Below are 18,231 nucleotides of genomic sequence, written 5' to 3' on the forward strand. Positions count from 1 at the left end.
CTAATACATTGTACATATTATTATTATAATTATTATTATTATTCTTAGTACATACGTATTATAATTATTATTATTAATACATACATATTATAATTATCATTATTATTATTATTATTATTACTATAATTATTATTAATGTAGGGAACTGGAGCACAGATCCAATTCCCTAGATCAAGAGCTCACCACCACCATGTATATAATAATAATAATTATTATAATAATTGTTATAAGAAGAGTAGAGTATGTATATGGAGAGTAAAAGAAAGGTGAAGTGAGTAGTGAGAGAGTGCAAAAGGAGAGCAGATGATAGAGTGGGAGAGGCACTGTCAAGAAATTTTAATGAAAATAAGAAAAAATTTTGGAGTGAGTTAAACAAGTTAAGAAAGCCTAGGGAATGAATGGATTTGTCAGTTAAAAAGAGAGTAGGGGAGTTAGTAGATGGGGAGATGGAGGTGCAGTGGTCACTTGTTAATCGTCGTTAATCCGTTTCTGGAAGTGCGATGATTATCGAAATAGACGATTTTCAAATAAATTTTCCCCATAAAAAATAATGTAAATACATTTACAGTGGACCCCCAAGTTTCGTGATTAATCCGTTCCAGAGAGCCTGCCGAAAGTCAAAATTCACGAAACTCGAAACCATTTTCCCCATAAGAAATAATGGAAATAAAATTAATCCGTTCCAGACACCCAAAAATATTAAAATAAAATATTTTTTTTTCAAATTAAATAAAGATTTATATACTGAAATCAATGAGAAATCAAGTACATGCATATAAAACATAATAATAAAATTACACTTACCTTTACTGAAGACTTCTGGGTGGATGGAAGACGGGAGGAGGGGATAGGAGGGTGTACACTATTGCTAGGAAGGAAAATCTCCTTCCATTAGGACTTTAGGTAGCAAGTCCTTATCTGGGGTTACTTCCCTTCTTCTTTTAATGCCACTGGGAACAACTTGAGAGTCACTGGACCCCTGTCACACAAAATATCTGTCCAGAGAGGTCTTTTTCTGGCATTTCTTTAAGATTTTCCTGAAGTGGGACACAACACTGTCATTGTACATGTTGCAGATATGGCTTGTTTCAGCTTGGTCAGGGTGATACTTTTCAACAAAACTTTGCAACTTATTCCACTTGGCACAAATCTCCTTAATCTCTGAAGAAGGCACCTCATCCACTCCCTCTTCCTCCTCCTCTGAAGCAAATTCCTCGGCTGTGGTCTGATGCTGTTCCAGTTGAAGCTCTTGCAGTTCGTCAGTGGTTAGCTCTTCCCTGTGGTCCTCCACGAACTCTTCCACATCCCTGTCACTCACCTCCAACCCCATGGACTTGCCCAATGCCACAACACCTTCCACAACAGGCAGAGGGTCGGCAGGGACAGGGTCTGCCTCAAATCCTTCAAAATCCCTCTGGATCGTGCTCCTCACTTTATTTACCAAAGGGCTTGCTCTAGCTTTCCTTGGGTCCATGATGACCTATTTAGCAGTTGCAAGCACAAAAAACAATGGATTATTATGAAATGTATTGTATGAACCTGCGGGGTGATGGTCACGTGTTGGTAAACAATGGCACACTGAGCATCAATGGCGTGGGAGACTGGCTTGGTGTGCGAGGTGACGGGCGGACAGGTACCGGACGGTCGCCGAAACATGAGTCTAATCACGAAACTCAAGGCTAAATTTTGCCCAAAAAACTCGCCGAAGGTCGAATTTCATGAAAGTCGAGGCTGCCGAAACTCGAGGGTCCACTGTAATACGTTCCTGACACCCAGAAGTATTAAAACAAAAAAATTTTTTACATGAAATATAGATGTAGTACATAAACAATACAATGGGACATGATGAATGAAACATTAACAGCATAACACTTACCTTTATTGGCAATTCTTCTTAGTGTATGAAAGACTGGAGGAGGAGAGAGATTGGATTAGTTACTGTTTGGAAGGAGAATCCCCTTCCATCAACACCTCAGGTACCAAGTCCTTTTTTGGGGTTACTTCTCTTCTCTGTTTCTTAATGCCACTAGGACCAGCTTGAGAGTCACTGGAGTCCTGTCTCGCAAAAAAAGTGTCCAGAGAGCTCTGTTTCTGGCGTCTCTTTAAAACTTCCCTAAAATGGGCCAAGACTCTGTCACTGTACAAGCTGCCGATATGGCTTGCAACATCCTTCTCAGGGTGATGTTTCTCCATAAATCTTTCCATCCTATCCCACATTTCAAAAAGCTCCTTAGTTTCTGAAGAAGGCACCTTCTTCCATCTCTCTTCCTCCTCCTCTGCAGCAAGATTCTGAGCTGCAGTCTGTTGCTGTTCCTGCTGAAGCTCTTGCAACTCCTCAGTGGTTAGCTCTTCGTTGTGGTCCTCCAACAACTCTTCCACATCCTTCAGACTCACATCCAACCCCATGGAACTCCCCAATGCCACAATAGAGTTCACAACTGACGTAGGCTCATCAGGGTCAGCCACAAACCCTTCAAAATCCCTCTTGTGGACACAATCTGGCCACAATTTTCTCCAAGCAGAGTTCAAAGTCCTGGTAGTCACTCCCTCCCAAGCCTTACCTATAAGGCTTATGCAATGGAGGATACTGAAATGTTCTTTCCAAAAATCTCTTAGGGTGAAGTGAGTGTCTGAGGTCACCTTAACCCTTTGACTGTTGCAACCCCCAAACCTGAGGTGTCTCCTCGTGTCGCAAAATTTAAAAAAAAAAAAAAAAAAATTCTCATGAAATGATAAAGAATCTTTTCCCGATTGTAATGACACCAAAAAAAACAAAATTTGATGGAAAACTGACGGAATTACGCTCTCACAAAGTTAGTGACCTCAGCGATATTTACAAATCGGTGATTTCGCCCACTTTGAGCCCTATTTTCAGCTAATTCCATTGTTCCAGTCAACCAAACTCCTTTTTTTCTATCGATTGAGTACAAGAAACTGCCCATTTACCGATTTCAAATACCCAATAATGTGGTCAGAAATTTGCAATTTGGCCAATTTCATGAAAATTAAAAAATATGACAATTTCAAAATAAGGTCCAGAATGAACAATGCAGACATTCCTGGCTCTAAAATAACACTTTCTTTGTTCATCAGTCATGTCTCCAGGCCCCTCTGATATTACTCTTGCTTTCTATTATGAATTTTTATTCAAGTAAAAAATAGAAGATTTACCGTTATGCAGACTACTGCAATACTGTAATAATTGTACAAATAATGTCAACCCATTCATGACTGCATATGAGAATGGCTAGTTGGACATTTATTGGACAATGACATCATTTCTTTACTTTTGAACATCGGCAAAAATTAAATATTTCCCCTACTTTGAGCTCCATTTCCAGGTTCTTTTTATAGTAAAACCAATCAAAATCACCCCATTTCTATAATATGTTTTCCATTCTATCAAATGAGACCAAGAAAACGAGAATACAACCATAAACACTATATGAAAATAGACCACAAAGTTGGCATTTTAATTAAAAAAATGATCGGAGTTTTTTTTTTCTCATTATGCACTGCTTGCTCCAGGATTTTTTTTATATGGTTCACAATGACGACACAGACCCATTCTCTCACATGTGGGCCTACCAGCTTTCTCCTGCTCGATTTGAAGCCACTAGAATTTATGAGTATATGTACATCAAACACAGTACCTCGTAAGATGTATATATACGACCAAAACAGTCAAAGGGTTAAAGAACCTTTGAAACATTGCTTTGATGTAGAGCTTTTTAAACTTTGAAATGACCTGCTGGTCCATGGGCTGGAGGAGAGGAATGGTATTCGGGGGCAAGAACTTTACTGTGATGAACCCAAACTCCTGCAGAATTAGGTCATCCAAGTTTGAAGGATGAGCAGGTGAATTGTCCATTACTAGGAGGCACTTGAGATCCAATTTCTTTTCCAGGAGGTAATTCTTCATGCTAGGGCCAAACACTTCATTAAACCACTCGACGAAAATTTCCCTCGTGACTCATGCCTTGTTATTAAATCTCCAAAACACACACAATTTACTCTTCATAATATTGTTTTTCCTGAACACTCTGGGATTTTCAGAATGATACACTAGTAACGGTTTCACTTCAAAATCCCCACTAGCATTAGCACAGAACATGAGCGTCAGCCTGTCTTTCATAGGCTTGTGTCCTGGCAGTCCCTTTTCCTCCTGAGTAATGTAGGTCCTCTTTGGCATTTTCTTCCAAAAGAGGCCTGTTTCGTCACAATTAAACATTTGTTCAGGTTTCAGTCCTTCAGCCTCTATGTACTCCTTGAATTCACTTACGAATTTTGTAGCTGCAATTTTGTCCGAACTGGCAGCCTCGCCATGCCTTATCACACTGTGTATGCCACTACGGTTCTTAAATCTCTCAAACCAACCTTTGTTGGCCTTAAATTCACAAATATCAGTACTCGTTGCAGGCAATTTCTTTACCAGATCATCATGCAACTGCCTAGCCTTTTCACAAATAATCGATGTCATAAGACTATCTCCTGCTAATTGTTTCTCGTTTATCCACACCAATAATAACTTCTCAATATCTTCGAGGACTGGTGATCTCATTTTTGTCACCATATTTACACCCTTTGCAACAACAGCTTCCTTGATTTCCTTTTTCTTGGCAACGATGGAAGATATGGTTGTACAGGATTTGTTATACATTCTGGCCAGCTCGGCCACACGTACGCCACTTTCATACTGTTCAATGATTTTTTCTTAAATTCAATCGTATTTCTCACTTTCTTTACCAGAGGCTTGGCACTAGGAGCTTTCTTTGGAACCATGGTAGCTTATTTAGCACTTGCAAGCATTAAAATGAATGGAATAGTATTATGAAATATTTCGTATGAACAAGTGAGGGGACCATCGCTCACTGGTAAACAATGGCACACTGGCTGGGAAGGGAGGCCGAGGCGGCTCAGAGCCGTGAGTACGCGTCCAAGACGAACGATGATTAGCGAGTCAACCGACCATTTGCAAGCCAATGTTTGGACGAAAATAACGCGACAATTTCTGAAAAGGATGACTATCGAGCCTGACGATTATCGAGGGACCACTGTATTGGGTAGATGGCAGGAATATTTTGAGGAACTTTTAAAGTCAAGAAAGAAAGGGAGGCGGTAATTTAATGCACTGGCCAGGGAGGTATACCATCTTTTAGGAGTGAAGAAGAACAGGATGTGAGTGTGAAGGAGGTGCGTGAGGCATTATGTAGAATGAAAGGGGGTAAAGCAGCTGGAGCTGACAGGATCACGACAGAAATGTTAAAAGCAGGGGGAGGGATATCGTGTTAAGAGTGGTTGGTATTTTTGTTTCATAAATGTATGAAAGAGGGAAAGGTACCTAGGGATTGGCAGAGAGCATGTATAGTTCCTTTATATAAAGGGAAGGGGGACAAAAGAGATTGTAAAAATTATAGAGGAATTAGTATACTGAGTATACCAGGAAAAGTGTATGGTAGGGTTATTATTGAAAGAATTAGAGGCAAGACAGAATGTAGGATTTCAGATAAGCAAGGAGGTTTTAGAGTGGGTAGAGGATGTGTAGATCAAGTGTTTACATTGAAGCATATATGTGAACAGTATTTAGATAAAGGTAGGGAAGTTTTCATTGCATTTATGGATTTAGAAAAGGCATATGATAGAGTGGATAGGGGAACAATGTGGCAGATGTTGCAAGTATAAGGAATAGATAGTAAGTTACTAAATGCTGTAAAGTGTTTTTATGAGGATAGTGAGGCTCAGGTTAGTGTGTGTAGAAGAGAGGGAGACTACTTCCCAGTAAAAGTAGGTCTTAGACAGGGATGTGTAATGTCACCACAGTTGTTTAATATATTTATAGATGGGGTTGTAAAAGAAGTAAATGATAGGTTCATTCATTCATTCATTAGAGATTCGCCGGTACTTCCGGCCCGGGTCTTCTCCATATGGCGACCCGGCTGTGGCCCCCGGTTGGGGGTGTCATTCATCTTCTTTCTTCTTTCTTCTGTCTTCTTTCTTGGGCCCTCCGGCTGGAGGGTAACATCATCATCTCTCTTGTGGCGACTTCCCGGAGGGGAGTGTCATCTCGCTTCTCATCTTCATCAGCAGGCGTCCACTTGGGCTTCATCAGCAGGCGTCTCTAGGGCCCAGGGTCTTCGGGCACTTGTTGCCCCATCAAACTGTTGGTTGTGTGGCATGGGCTCTAGGTAAGTTCAGACTTTTACCTAATAAACAGGTACAGGCTCCATTGGATTTTTTTTTTTTTTTTAAGCGGTGGGGAAGGGGAGGTAGGGGAGTAATAGAAAGGAAGAGTAGGAGAGTCACCAGATGGAGAGGTAGTGGCGAATCCTCATTTGTATGTGGTGTCGTCATCGAGGCGGTGGGTGGGCAGCCAGGACAGGGGTGAGAGTTCCCAGGTCTCGGACGGCCAGGTACACCAGCCAGGCTGCGGTGTCTTCTCGGGTTGGGTCCCCAGGCGCCATTGGGAAGTGCCTCCATCGGAGGGGCACCGTCGCGGGGCAGTCGAGGAGGTAGTGCACTAGTGGCTTGGGGACCATCTGGTTGCAATGGCAGCAGCGCTCCCCTCGCACGCGTTCGATGAGTCTTCTGGCAGTAGGGTAGCCAAGTAGCAGCCGGTGGATCCCTACCTGCAACTTCCTGTCTAGCCTCCGCATGCTCGGCGGGGGTAAATGATAGGGTGTTCAGGAGAGGGGTGGGATTAAATTATGGGGAATCAAATACAAAATGGGAATTGACACAGTTACTTTTTGCTGATGATACTGTGCTTATGGGAGATTCTAAAGAAAAATTGCAAAGGTTGGTGGACAGGTTTGGGAGTGTGTGTAAAGGTAGAAAGTTGAAAGTAAACATAGAAAAGAGTAAGGTGATGAGGGTATCAAATGATTTAGATAAAGAAAAATTGGGTATCACATTGGAGAGGAGTATGGAAGAAGTGAATGTTTTCAGATATTTGGGAGTTGACGTGTCAGCGGATGGATTTATGAAGGATAAGACTAATCACAGAACTGATGAAGGAAAAAAGGCAAGTGGTGCATTGAGGTATATGTGGAGACAAAAAAAAAAAACATTATCTATGGAGGCAAAGAAGGGAATGTATGAAAGTATAGTGGTACCAACACTCTTATATGGGTATGAAGCTTGGGTGGTAAATGCTGTAGTAAGGAGATGGTTGGAGGCAGTGAAGATGTCCAGTCTAAGGGCAATGTGTGGTGTAAATATTTTGCAGAAAATTCGGAGTGTGGAAATTAGGAGGTGTGGAGTTAATAAAAGTATTAGTCAGAGGGCTGAATAGGGGTTGTTGAGGTGGCTTGGTCATTTAGAGAGAATGGATCAAAGTAGAATGACATGGAGAGCATATAAATCTGTAGAGGAAGGAAGGTGGGGTAGGGGTCGTCCTCAAAAAGGTTGGAGGGAGGGGTAAAGGTGGTTTTGTGGGCGACGAGCTTGGACTTCCAGCAAGCGTGTGTGAGCATGTTAGATAAGAGTGAATGGAGACGAATGGTAATTGGGACCTGACAAGCTGTTGGAGTGTGAGCAGGATAATGTTTAGTGAAGGGATTCAGGGAAACCGGTTATTTTATATAGCTGGACTTGAGCCCTAGAAATGGGAAGTACAATGCCTGCACTTTAAAGGAGGGGTTTGGGATACTGGCAGTTTGGAGGGATATGTTGTGTATCTTTATACGTATATGCTTCTAAGCTGTTGTGTTCTAAGCACCTCTGCAAAAACAGTGATTATGTGTGAGTGAGGTGAAAGTGTTGAATGATGAAAGTGTTTTTTGGGAGGAGATTTTCTTTCTTTATGGGTCACCCTGCCTTGGTGGGAGACGGCTGATTTATTAAAAAAAAAAAAATAATAATAATAAAAATAATAATAATAACAACAGTAAGGAGAAACTTCAAAAGGCTGCCAGTAGTTGACGCCACCATCAGGAAAACATTGGCAACCACTACAAGTACACTTTTCACCTGTCTAGACTTAGCAGTCTATTAGTACAGTGGTCCCTCGTTTTTTCGTAATTAATCCGTCCCTGGAGGAGCTACTATAAACGAAATTTACGATTTGCGAATCAATTTTCCCCATAAGAAATTATGTAAATACAATTAATCCGTTCCTGACACCTATAAGTATTAAAACAAAAAAAATTTTTACATGAAATATACATGTAGTACATAAACAATACAATGGGAAATGATGAATGAAACATTAACAGCATAACACTTTCCTTTATTGGAGATTCTTCTTAGTGTATGGGAGACTGGAGGAGGAGAGAGATTGGATTGTTTACAGTTTGGAAGGGGAATCCCCTTCCAGCAACACCTCAGGTACCAAATGCTTCTCTGGGGCTGCTTCTCTTCTCTGTTTCTTAATGCCACTAGGACCACTTTGAGAGTCACTCTAGTCCTGTCTCACAAAGTAACTGTGGAGAGAGCTCTGTTTCTGGCGTCTCTTTAACACTTCCCTAAAATGGCCCAAGACTTTGTCACTGTACATATTTCTCACTTTCTTTACCACAGGCTTGGCACTAGGAGCTTTCTTTGGAGCCATGGTAGCTTATTTAGTACAGTGGACCCCCGCATAACGATCACCTCCGAATGCGACCAATTATGTAAGTGTATTTATGTAAGTGCGTTTGTACGTGTATGTTTGGGGGTCTGAAATCTACTAATCTACTTCACAATATTCCTTATGGGAACAAATTCGGTCAGTACTGGCACCTGAACATACTTCTGGAGTGAAAAAATATTGTTAACCGGGGGTCCACTGTACTTGCAAGCACTAAAATGAGTGGAATATTATGAAATATTTCGTAGGAGCACTTGAGGGGACCTTCACTCACTGGTAAACAATGCCAGACTGGCTAGGTAGGGAGGCCTCCCCGGCTCACACCGTGCGTACACGTCCTGGACGAACTACTATTCGCGAGTCAACCTATGAAAAGCGAGTCCATGTTTATACGAAAATACCCCTATGATTGGCGAAATTTACGATTGCCGAGAACTACGAAAAGCGAGGGACCACTGTATTAGATTAAGTCTGCCCAAAATGCCTCGACATGATAGTGGCTTTCTTTGCTCCAATCATATTGTGATATGTAAACACACATTGCACCCTTTGCAAAGAAATCAATATTTTATTTATTTATTTATTTATTTAAGGAACCTCCCTTGAGGGGGAAGATCGCATCCTGAAATTTCGTTCATATTCAGAAGCAAAAAATTGACTGAACAACAGTTCGCATCCTGAAAAATTCGCATGGTGGGGCATTTGTAAGCTGAGGTTCCGCTGTATTAAGATTAAATAAGACATGGTAGTAGGTTGGTAGACAGCAACCACCCAGGGAGGTACTACCGTCCAGCCAAGTGAGTGTAAAACGAAAGCCTGTAATTGTTTTACATGATGGTAGGATTGCTGGTGTCTTTTGTCTGTCTCATAAATATGCAAGATTACAGGTACGTCTTGCTACTTCTACTTACACTTAGGTCACACTACACATACATGTACATGTTTATTTATACAAACTCATCTCAGTTTTCTTTGATTTTATCTTAATAGTTCTTGGTCTTATTACTTTTCCTTTTATATCCATGGGGAAGTGGAATAAGAATCTTTCCTCCGTAAGCCATGCGTGTTGTAAAAGTCAACTAAAATGCCGGGAACAATGGGCTAGTAACCCCTTTTCCTGTAAAGATTACTAAAAAGAATAAGAAGAAGAAAATTGTCAAAGTGGGAAGTCTGAATGTGTGTGGATGTTGTGCAAATGATAAGAAAGAGATGATTGTAGATGTTATGAATGAGAAGAAACTGGATGTCCTGGCTTTAAGTGAAACAAAGCTGAAGGGGGTGGGAGAGTTTCAATGGAGAGGAATAAATGGGATTAGGTCAGGGGTTTCAAATAGAGTTAGAGCTAAAGAAGGAGTAGCAATAATGTTGAAGGATAAGCTATGGCAGGAAAAGAGGGACTACAAATCCATAAATTCAAGGATTATGTGGAGTAAAATAAAGATTGGATGTGAAAAGTGGGTTATAGTAAGCGTATATGCACCTGGAGAAGAGAGAAGTGTAGAGGAGAGAGAGAGATTCTGGGAAATGTTGAGTGAATGCGTGGGGAGTTTTGAATCAAGTGTGAGAGTAATGGTGGTTGGGGATTTCAATGCTAAAGTGGGTAAAAATGTTATGGAGGGAGTAGTAGGTAAATTTGGGGTGCCAGGGGTAAATGTAAATGGGGAGCCTTTAATTGAGTTATGTGTAGAAAGAAATTTGGTAATAAGTAATATATATTTTATGAAAAAGAGGATAAATAAATATATAAGGTATGATGTAGCACGTAATGAAAGTAGTTTGTTAGATTATGTATTGGTGGATAAAAGGTTGATGGGTAGGCTCCAGGATGTACATGTTTATAGAGGGGCAACTGATATATCAGATCATTATTTAGTTGTAGCTACAGTTAGAATAAGAGGTAGATGGGAAAAGAGGAAGGTGGCAACAACAAGTAAGAGGGAGGTGAAAGTGTATAAACTAAGGGAGGAGGAAGTTCGGGCGAGATATAAGCGACTATTGGCAGAAAGGTGGGCTAGTGCAAAGATGAGTAGTGGGGGGGTTGAAGAGGGTTGGAATAGTTTTAAAAATGCAGTATTAGAATGTGGGGCAGAAGTTTGTGGTTATAGGAGGGTGGGGGCAGGAGGAAAGAGGAGTGATTGGTGGAATGATGAAGTAAAGGGTCTGATAAAAGAGAAAAAGGTAGCTTACGAGAGGTTTTTACAAAGCAGAAGTGTTATAAGAAGAACAGAGTATATGGAGAGTAAAAGAAAGGTGAAGAGAGTGGTGAGAGAGTGCAAAAGGAGAGCAGATGAAAGAGTGGGAGAGGCACTGTCAAGAAATTTTAATGAAAATAAGAAAAAATTTTGGAGTGAGTTAAACAAGTTAAGAAAGCCTAGGGAAAGTATGGATTTGTCCGTTAAAAACAGAGTAGGGGAGTTAGTAGATGGGGAGAGGGAGGTATTAGGTAGATGGCGAGAATATTTTGAGGAACTTTTAAATGTTGAGGAAGAAAGGGAGGCGGTAATTTCATGCACTGGCCAGGGAGGTATACCATCTTTTAGGAGTGAAGAAGAGCAGAATGTAAGTGTGGTGGAGGTACGTGAGGCATTACGTAGAATGAAAGGGGGTAAAGCAGCTGGAACTGATGGGATCATGACAGAAATGTTAAAAGCAGGGGGGGATATAGTGTTGGAGTGGTTGGTACTTTTGTTTAATAAATGTATGAAAGAGGGGAAGGTACCTAGGGATTGGCGGAGAGCATGTATAGTCCCTTTATATAAAGGGAAAGGGGACAAAAGAGATTGTAAAAATTATAGAGGAATAAGTTTACTGAGTATACCAGGAAAGGTATACGGTAGAGTTATAATTGAAAGAATTAGAAGTAAGACAGAATGTAGAATTGCGGATGAGCACGGAGGCTTCAGAGTGGGTAGGGGATGTGTAGATCAAGTGTTTACATTGAAGCATATATGTGAACAGTATTTAGATAAAGGTAGGGAAGTTTTTATTTCATTTATGGATTTAGAAAAGGCATATGATAGAGTGGATAGAGGAGCAATGTGGTAGATGTTGCAAGTTTATGGAATAGGTGGTAAGTTACTAAATGCTGTAAAGAGCTTTTATGAGGATAGTGAGGCTCAGGTTAGGGTGTGTAGAAGAGAGGGAGAATACTTCCCGGTAAAAGTAGGTCTTAGACAGGGATGTGTAATGTCACCATGGTTGTTTAATATATTTATAGATGGGGTTGTAAAAGAAGTAAATGCTAGGGTGTTCGGGAGAGGGGTGGGATTAAATTATGGGGAATCAAATTCAAAATGGGAATTGACACAGTTACTTTTTGCTGATGATACTGTGCTTATGGGAGATTCTAAAGAAAAATTGCAAAGGTTAGTGGATGAGTTTGAGAATGTGTGTAAAGGTAGAAAGTTGAAAGTGAACATAGAAAAGAGTAAGGTGATGAGGGTATCAAATGATTTAGATAAAGAAAAATTGGATATCAAATTGGGGAGGAGGAGTATGGAAGAAGTGAATGTTTTCAGATACTTGGGAGTTGACGTGTCGGCGGATGGATTTATGAAGGATGAGGTTAATCATAGAATTGATGAGGGAAAAAAGGTGAGTGGTGCGTTGAGGTATATGTGGAGTCAAAAAACGTTATCTATGGAGGCAAAGAAGGGAATGTATGAAAGTATAGTAGTACCAACACTCTTATATGGATGTGAAGCTTGGGTGGTAAATGCAGCAGCGAGGAGACAGTTAGAGGCAGTGGAGATGTCCTGTCTAAGGGCAATGTGTGGTGTAAATATTATGCAGAAAATTCGGAGTGTGGAAATTAGGAGAAGGTGTGGAGTTAATAAAAGCATTAGTCAGAGGGCAGAAGAGGGGTTGTTGAGGTGGTTTGGTCATTTAGAGAGAATGGATCAAAGTAGAATGACATGGAAAGCATATAAATCTATAGGGGAAGGAAAGAGGGGTAGGGGTCGTCCTCGAAAGGGTTGGAAAGAGGGGGTAAAGGAGGTTTTGTGGGCGAGGGGCTTGGACTTCCAGCAAGCGTGCATGAGCGTGTTAGATAGGAGTGAATGGAGACGAATGATACTTGGGACCTGACGATCTGTTGGAGTGTGAGCAGGGTAATATTTAGTGAAGGGATTCAGGGAAACCGGTTATTTTCTTATAGTCGGACTTGAGTCCTGGAAATGGGAAGTACAATGCCTGCACTTTAAAGGAGGGGTTTGGGATATTGGCAGTTTGGAGGGATATGTTGTGTATCTTTATACGTATATGCTTCTAAACTGTTGTATTCTGAGCACCTCTGCAAAAGCAGTGATAATGTGTGAGTGTGGTGAAAGCGTTGAATGATGATGAAAGTATTTTCTTTTTGGGGATTTTCTTTCTTTTTTGGGTCACCCTGCCTCGGTGGGAGACGGCCAACTTGTTGAAAAAAAAAAAAAAAAAAAAGACTAATATAGTTAACCATTATTTCTTGTCTAGTTTTAAGTAGTTACTATATACTATTTCTTGTCTAGTTTTAAGTAGCTAATATGTATTAGGATTTGTCTACCCAAAATGCCCCGGCATGATAGTGGCCTTCTTTGTACTTAGCAAGTCAAAACTGTAATTAAACATTGTAACCTTTACAAAGAAATAAACCATTATCTTTATCTTTTATGACACATTACAAAATCACCACCGCCTATTACCCACACTGCCTTCCCCATCACCCACCTGGAAGTAAGTCACTTTGTCTGACTTTTTTGGGTTATCCTAGGTTGATGGTCATCTGGATTGTCCTTCCTTCCTTCCTTCCTACCTTCCTTCTTTCCTTCCTTACTTCTTCCTTCCTACCTTCCTTTCATCTCTCCCTTCCTTCCTTTCTTCCCTCCTGTCTTTCTTTCTTTCTTTCTTTCTTTCTTTCTTTCTTTCTTTCTTTCTTTCTTTCTTTCTTTCTTTCTTTCTTTCTTCCTTCCTTCCTTTCTTCTTTCCTTTCTTCCTTCCTTCTGGTTTCCTAGGCATTGCTTTTAGTCATAAACTCCTGAAAACCATGAAATTCATCTTCATTGACACTTCCATGTGTGATAGAACTGTCACTTGGGAAAAGAAGAGTCCCAGTTCGCCGGGGAGTAAGGTATTTCTTACTGGGAGGCATGAGAAACATGGCGTATGGAAATGGCACTCCCACAATGCACCACTGACTCCATGATTTTTTTTTTATACTGTGCACAATGACCATGTAGACCCATTCTCTCACATGCAGGCCTACCAGCTTTCTCCTGCTAGATTTGAAGCCGCTAGAATTTTGGCATAGTATTACGGGACTGACACTGGCTCTCAAGCGTAATGTTACACGACCGACAGTGAAAGGGTTAACAGGTTACTGAGCTTATATGCTGCATGCTTGCAATCCAAATAGAAAATGTATATAATTAGTATACAGGCACTCCTCACTTAACAACTGAGTTCCATTCCTAAGAGTAGGTTGGTAAGCGAATTGGTCGTTAAGTGAGGAGCTGCCCCTTACTTATATTTCAAGCATACTGTACTGGTAGTGGGTTTGTGTCAACCATCTTTAGATATTGTTTTAATGTCAATCTGCACCATTTATAACATTTTTAGTACATTAAAAATTGAACTAGGCATTAAAAACAATAAAAAAGTAAAATACACATACAGTGTGTACTGTATGTGTAGAACTCGTTGTAAGTCTGAGCAGTCGTTAAACAGGTAGGTCGTTAAGTGAGGAGTACCTGTATTTATAACTTATTCCCTATCTTCATTTTTCTTTCAATGCACTGGCCGTATCCCACCGAGGCAGGGTGGCCCAAAAGGATAAACAAAGGTTTCTCCTCTTAAATATAGTAATGTATATAGGAGAAGGGGTTACCAGTCCCTTGCTCCCAGCATTTTAGTCGCCTCTTATGACACACATGGCTTACAGAGGAAGAATTCTGTTCCACTTACCCATTGAGATATGCAGAAATAAAGAAGAACATGAACTAGTAAGAAGATAGAAGAAAACCCAGAGGGGAATGTATATATATATGCTTGTACATGTCTTAAGAAATCGTAATGACACGATTGCAAATAAACCATACCCCCGGCCGGGATTGAACCCGCGGTCATAGAGTCTCAAAACTCCAGCCCGTCGCGCTAGCCACTAGACCAGCTAGCCACAATAAGATTCATCCAACTAGGTATATTTCTACACCATAGGAAAGTTAGCACAGGCACCTCTGTGACCACAAATGCAAGTTTTTACAGACGAATCTCCAGCTAGCGTGGCCGTGACGAACTCTAGCTCAAGTCCCTTCACTGCCGTCAACAGAGGTGCCTGTGCTAACTTTCCTATGGTGTAGAAATATACCTAGTTGGATGAATCTTATTGTGGCTAGCTGGTCTAGTGGCTAGCGCGACGGGCTGGAGTTTTGAGACTCTATGACCGCGGGTTCAATCCCGGCCGGGGGTATGGTTTTCTTGTACATGTGTGTGTAATGTGACCTAAATGTTAAGTAGAAGTAGCAAGATATACCTGTTATCCCGCATGTTTATGAGACAGAAAAAAAGAAACTAGCAATCCTACCATCATGTAAAACAATTACAGGCTTCCATTTTACACTCACTTGGCAGAACTGTAGTACCACCCTGGGTGGCTGCTGTCTACCAACCTACTACCTAGGAATTTATTCCTTATATCGATGTACAGTGGACCCTTGAGTTTTGTAAGCCTCGCGCTTTGTAAATTTCTCCTTCATAATGTTTTTTCATCAAAAAATAGCCTTGCAGTTCATCATTTGCCTCACAATTCGTCAGTCGTACAGAACATGTCAAAGAGCGGCCTCCACCATCTGCAACTGCTTGCAACTGCTAAATAAGTCACCATGGGCCCAAAGAAAGCTTCTAGTGCCAGCCCTACTGTAAAGAAAGTGAGAAACATGATAGAATTCTACAAAGAACTTGGAGCAAAGTACCAAAGTGGAGGAGGAAGAGGGGAGAATGTGCCTTCTTCAGCGATTCTACAATATGTATGATACTAAAGCAGCAGGAGTCGATAAAGGCTATAGCTCCAGCCAGCGATAAAATGTAGCATTAAGAGTGTAGCAAATAAGTTAAGCGATTAAGCGATAGAAAAATGACGACACGAAACTTAACTCCTCCATTGTTGTTTGAGGTATATAGGGCACTGACAACATACACTGCCTTCTGGCAACATCTCCTACAAGGTAAGTGTAAATATTTCTTATTTATGTGCAAATATTTCTTATTTATAAATTATGTACATAGTTTGTGTGAATAGTGGTAGTGGCCTCTGCTGCTGCCACCCTACCACAAATATATGTATAGCTTATGTTCTCAGTGGCCCTTATAAACCCAACAACAACACACCATATGTGACATACGTAATGACATATTTTATTCATTCTAGAGTATATATTATGTTTCTATGTTATTAATATTGTTTATTATATCACATTAGATGAATTGTGATAGATAAATAAGCTGTAGAATTTATACTAGCTCATCATATTTAAGAATTTTGTCCTGTCTCCAAACACTCTCCCTCTCACAACAAGAGTCTTCAATAAAGGTATGTAACAGTGATTTAAATGTTCATTTATCCATTTCATTAGTGCTTTATATTTATTTTTCATTGTTTTCTGTATGTAAATCTATATTTTATCTCTAAAAAATGTATTTTTGTTAATACTTTTGGGTGTATGAAAAGGATTAATTGGATTTACATCATTTCTTATGGGGAAAATGATTTCAGCATTCGTAAATTTCGCCTTTCGTCAGACTCTCTTGAACGGATTAATTACGAAATTCGAGGGTCCACTGTATAATTAAAGGAGTCAGTGTTGGAAGTGCCATAAATAAAGTTCTCCACCCCACTTACATTTAGTGAATTGCTTAACCATGATTCATATTGGTCTTTCAGAATTTTGCTTATTTCCTTTTTGTTGTCAGTGTATGAATCTGTGATTAATGGTCCAATTCTTTGGGTAGTTCTTAACTTGAATTTTGAATGCATGATAAAATATTTGGGTTTTCTTGAAATATCCTGATGACTCTTTTGTTCCCTTTGTGCTTCTTCCATTTGGTTAGAAAACATAAGTTTTTGTTCTATCTTAGTAATCTCTCAGCTAAGATTATCTTTCCTTTTTTATAACATACTAACATTTTTAAGCAGTTCAGTAAATCTTTTCTTTTGTACATTCTTATATGCTTTCTTTGTATATTTGATCTTTTTAGATTTTCTCTGCAATACATATTTTACAGACCTTATATGCTTCTGTATTCAGCTTTTCTAAGCACTAGTGAGGGATTTAGGGTACTCATGACTGTATCCCAGAGTATGTCTGATAGTGCTTTATTTTGTCCCAGTCAATTTTCTGATTGTCAAAGTTAAATTTACTGATTACTTTGGACAAAGTGGTGTCAGTGTATGGAGAATTGACGATGTGATGAGCTCATTTCCTGTAGTCTTTGAAATATGAAGTGTAGATCAGTGAATATTTGGTGTGTGTTAGAATGCTCCTCTTCAGAGAACTCAGGGCTGCAAGTACAGTATGAACTTAAGAAAAAGCCAATGATAATGCCTCATTGAATCTTAGTATCTTCACTGGAATAGAAATGTATAAGGACTTATGCTTGTAGGCTTCCTGGACACTTGGAATTTCAAGATGTTATTTAATGTCTGGATGAGGACATAAAGGAAGAGTAGCCTCTCACTGGTCTTCTCAAGTGTGAAATGGATTACTGATTAAACTTCACTAAACCTTTTCAGGAACATCTGGCTATCAGAATGTTTGGGAGTGATTATGTGCACATCATCCATGTACTGCACTTACGTGAATGCAGAGCATTCAGCTTCTAGGTGTCACATGTATAAGTTCACCAAAATAGAGCTGACAGGAAACCCCATACCTATTCCATACATGTGTCTGTAGATGTTTATCAAAAAGAGAAACAGTTAAACTTTAAGCAGAGTTCAATCAGTTAACTAAATCTGGGTAGGCAAAGGAAGCTTAAGATCTTGTCTGACTTTGCATCAGAGGTCAGTGGCTTGTGTGGTTCCCACCATACAAGCCATTTCCTGTCTACTGGTTTCCAGTATACAGAAAAGATGTTTATAGGATGCACTGCCTATACCTGATGTGATTGATCTTAGGGGTATATTGTGTTTGTTTCTTGGGCAGTCCATACATGTATGAGGGTTTAGCACCTTCTAGGGTGTGCTGATCCATTTATATGTAGACTAGTCATTCAAAAGGTCCGTCATTCTGGTGTTGTAGATGCTGGAGATGAGCAAGATGATTCCGCCCCCTCTGTTGGCTGTGGTAATGACAATGCTGGGGTCTCTGAAGAGATCCTGAAGAAGAGAAGAAACTTCGTACTTAATTCCTAGTAACTTTAAACCTGTACATATGAGCAGACTCCTAGGACCAATCACATCAGGTATAGGCAATGCACCACATAAAATAATCAGAGGCCTCACAAAACTTTCCAGTTTAGTGGGAACTATTAGCCTTGCCCAGCTAAAACATTTAAGCAGAGCCTGCCTAGAATGGGCCCATACTATCCAGGTCCTGCTGAAATCCAACTCATCTCACTTATATTTGTCAAACATATTTTCTGCATGTTTATAGAAAGGCTACAGATATATTAGATCATTTCTTACTTGTAGCTAC

The 18,231-nt window shown here is 40.1% G+C and overlaps 1 protein-coding gene across 5 annotated transcripts in view; it reads right to left on the reverse strand.

The window, feature by feature from the left end:
• Positions 1-18,231, reverse strand: part of LOC128700761 (UDP-N-acetylglucosamine transporter TMEM241) — a 132,849-nt gene that overhangs the window by 62,509 nt on the left and 52,109 nt on the right. Inside the window, exon 1 of one of the 5 annotated variants that reach the window (XM_070088704.1) lies at positions 16,437-17,693. The exons of the other annotated variants lie outside the window; for them this stretch is intronic. Within the exon in view, the coding sequence (XP_069944805.1) occupies positions 16,437-16,652 (216 nt within the window). The 5' untranslated portion in view covers positions 16,653-17,693. Of the gene's footprint in view, positions 1-16,436; positions 17,694-18,231 lie in introns of those variants that run through there. 5 annotated transcript variants of the gene reach the window in all.

This window comes from Cherax quadricarinatus, chromosome 2 (assembly GCF_038502225.1).
Source record: "Cherax quadricarinatus isolate ZL_2023a chromosome 2, ASM3850222v1, whole genome shotgun sequence".
Classification (NCBI taxonomy): domain Eukaryota; kingdom Metazoa; phylum Arthropoda; class Malacostraca; order Decapoda; family Parastacidae; genus Cherax; species Cherax quadricarinatus.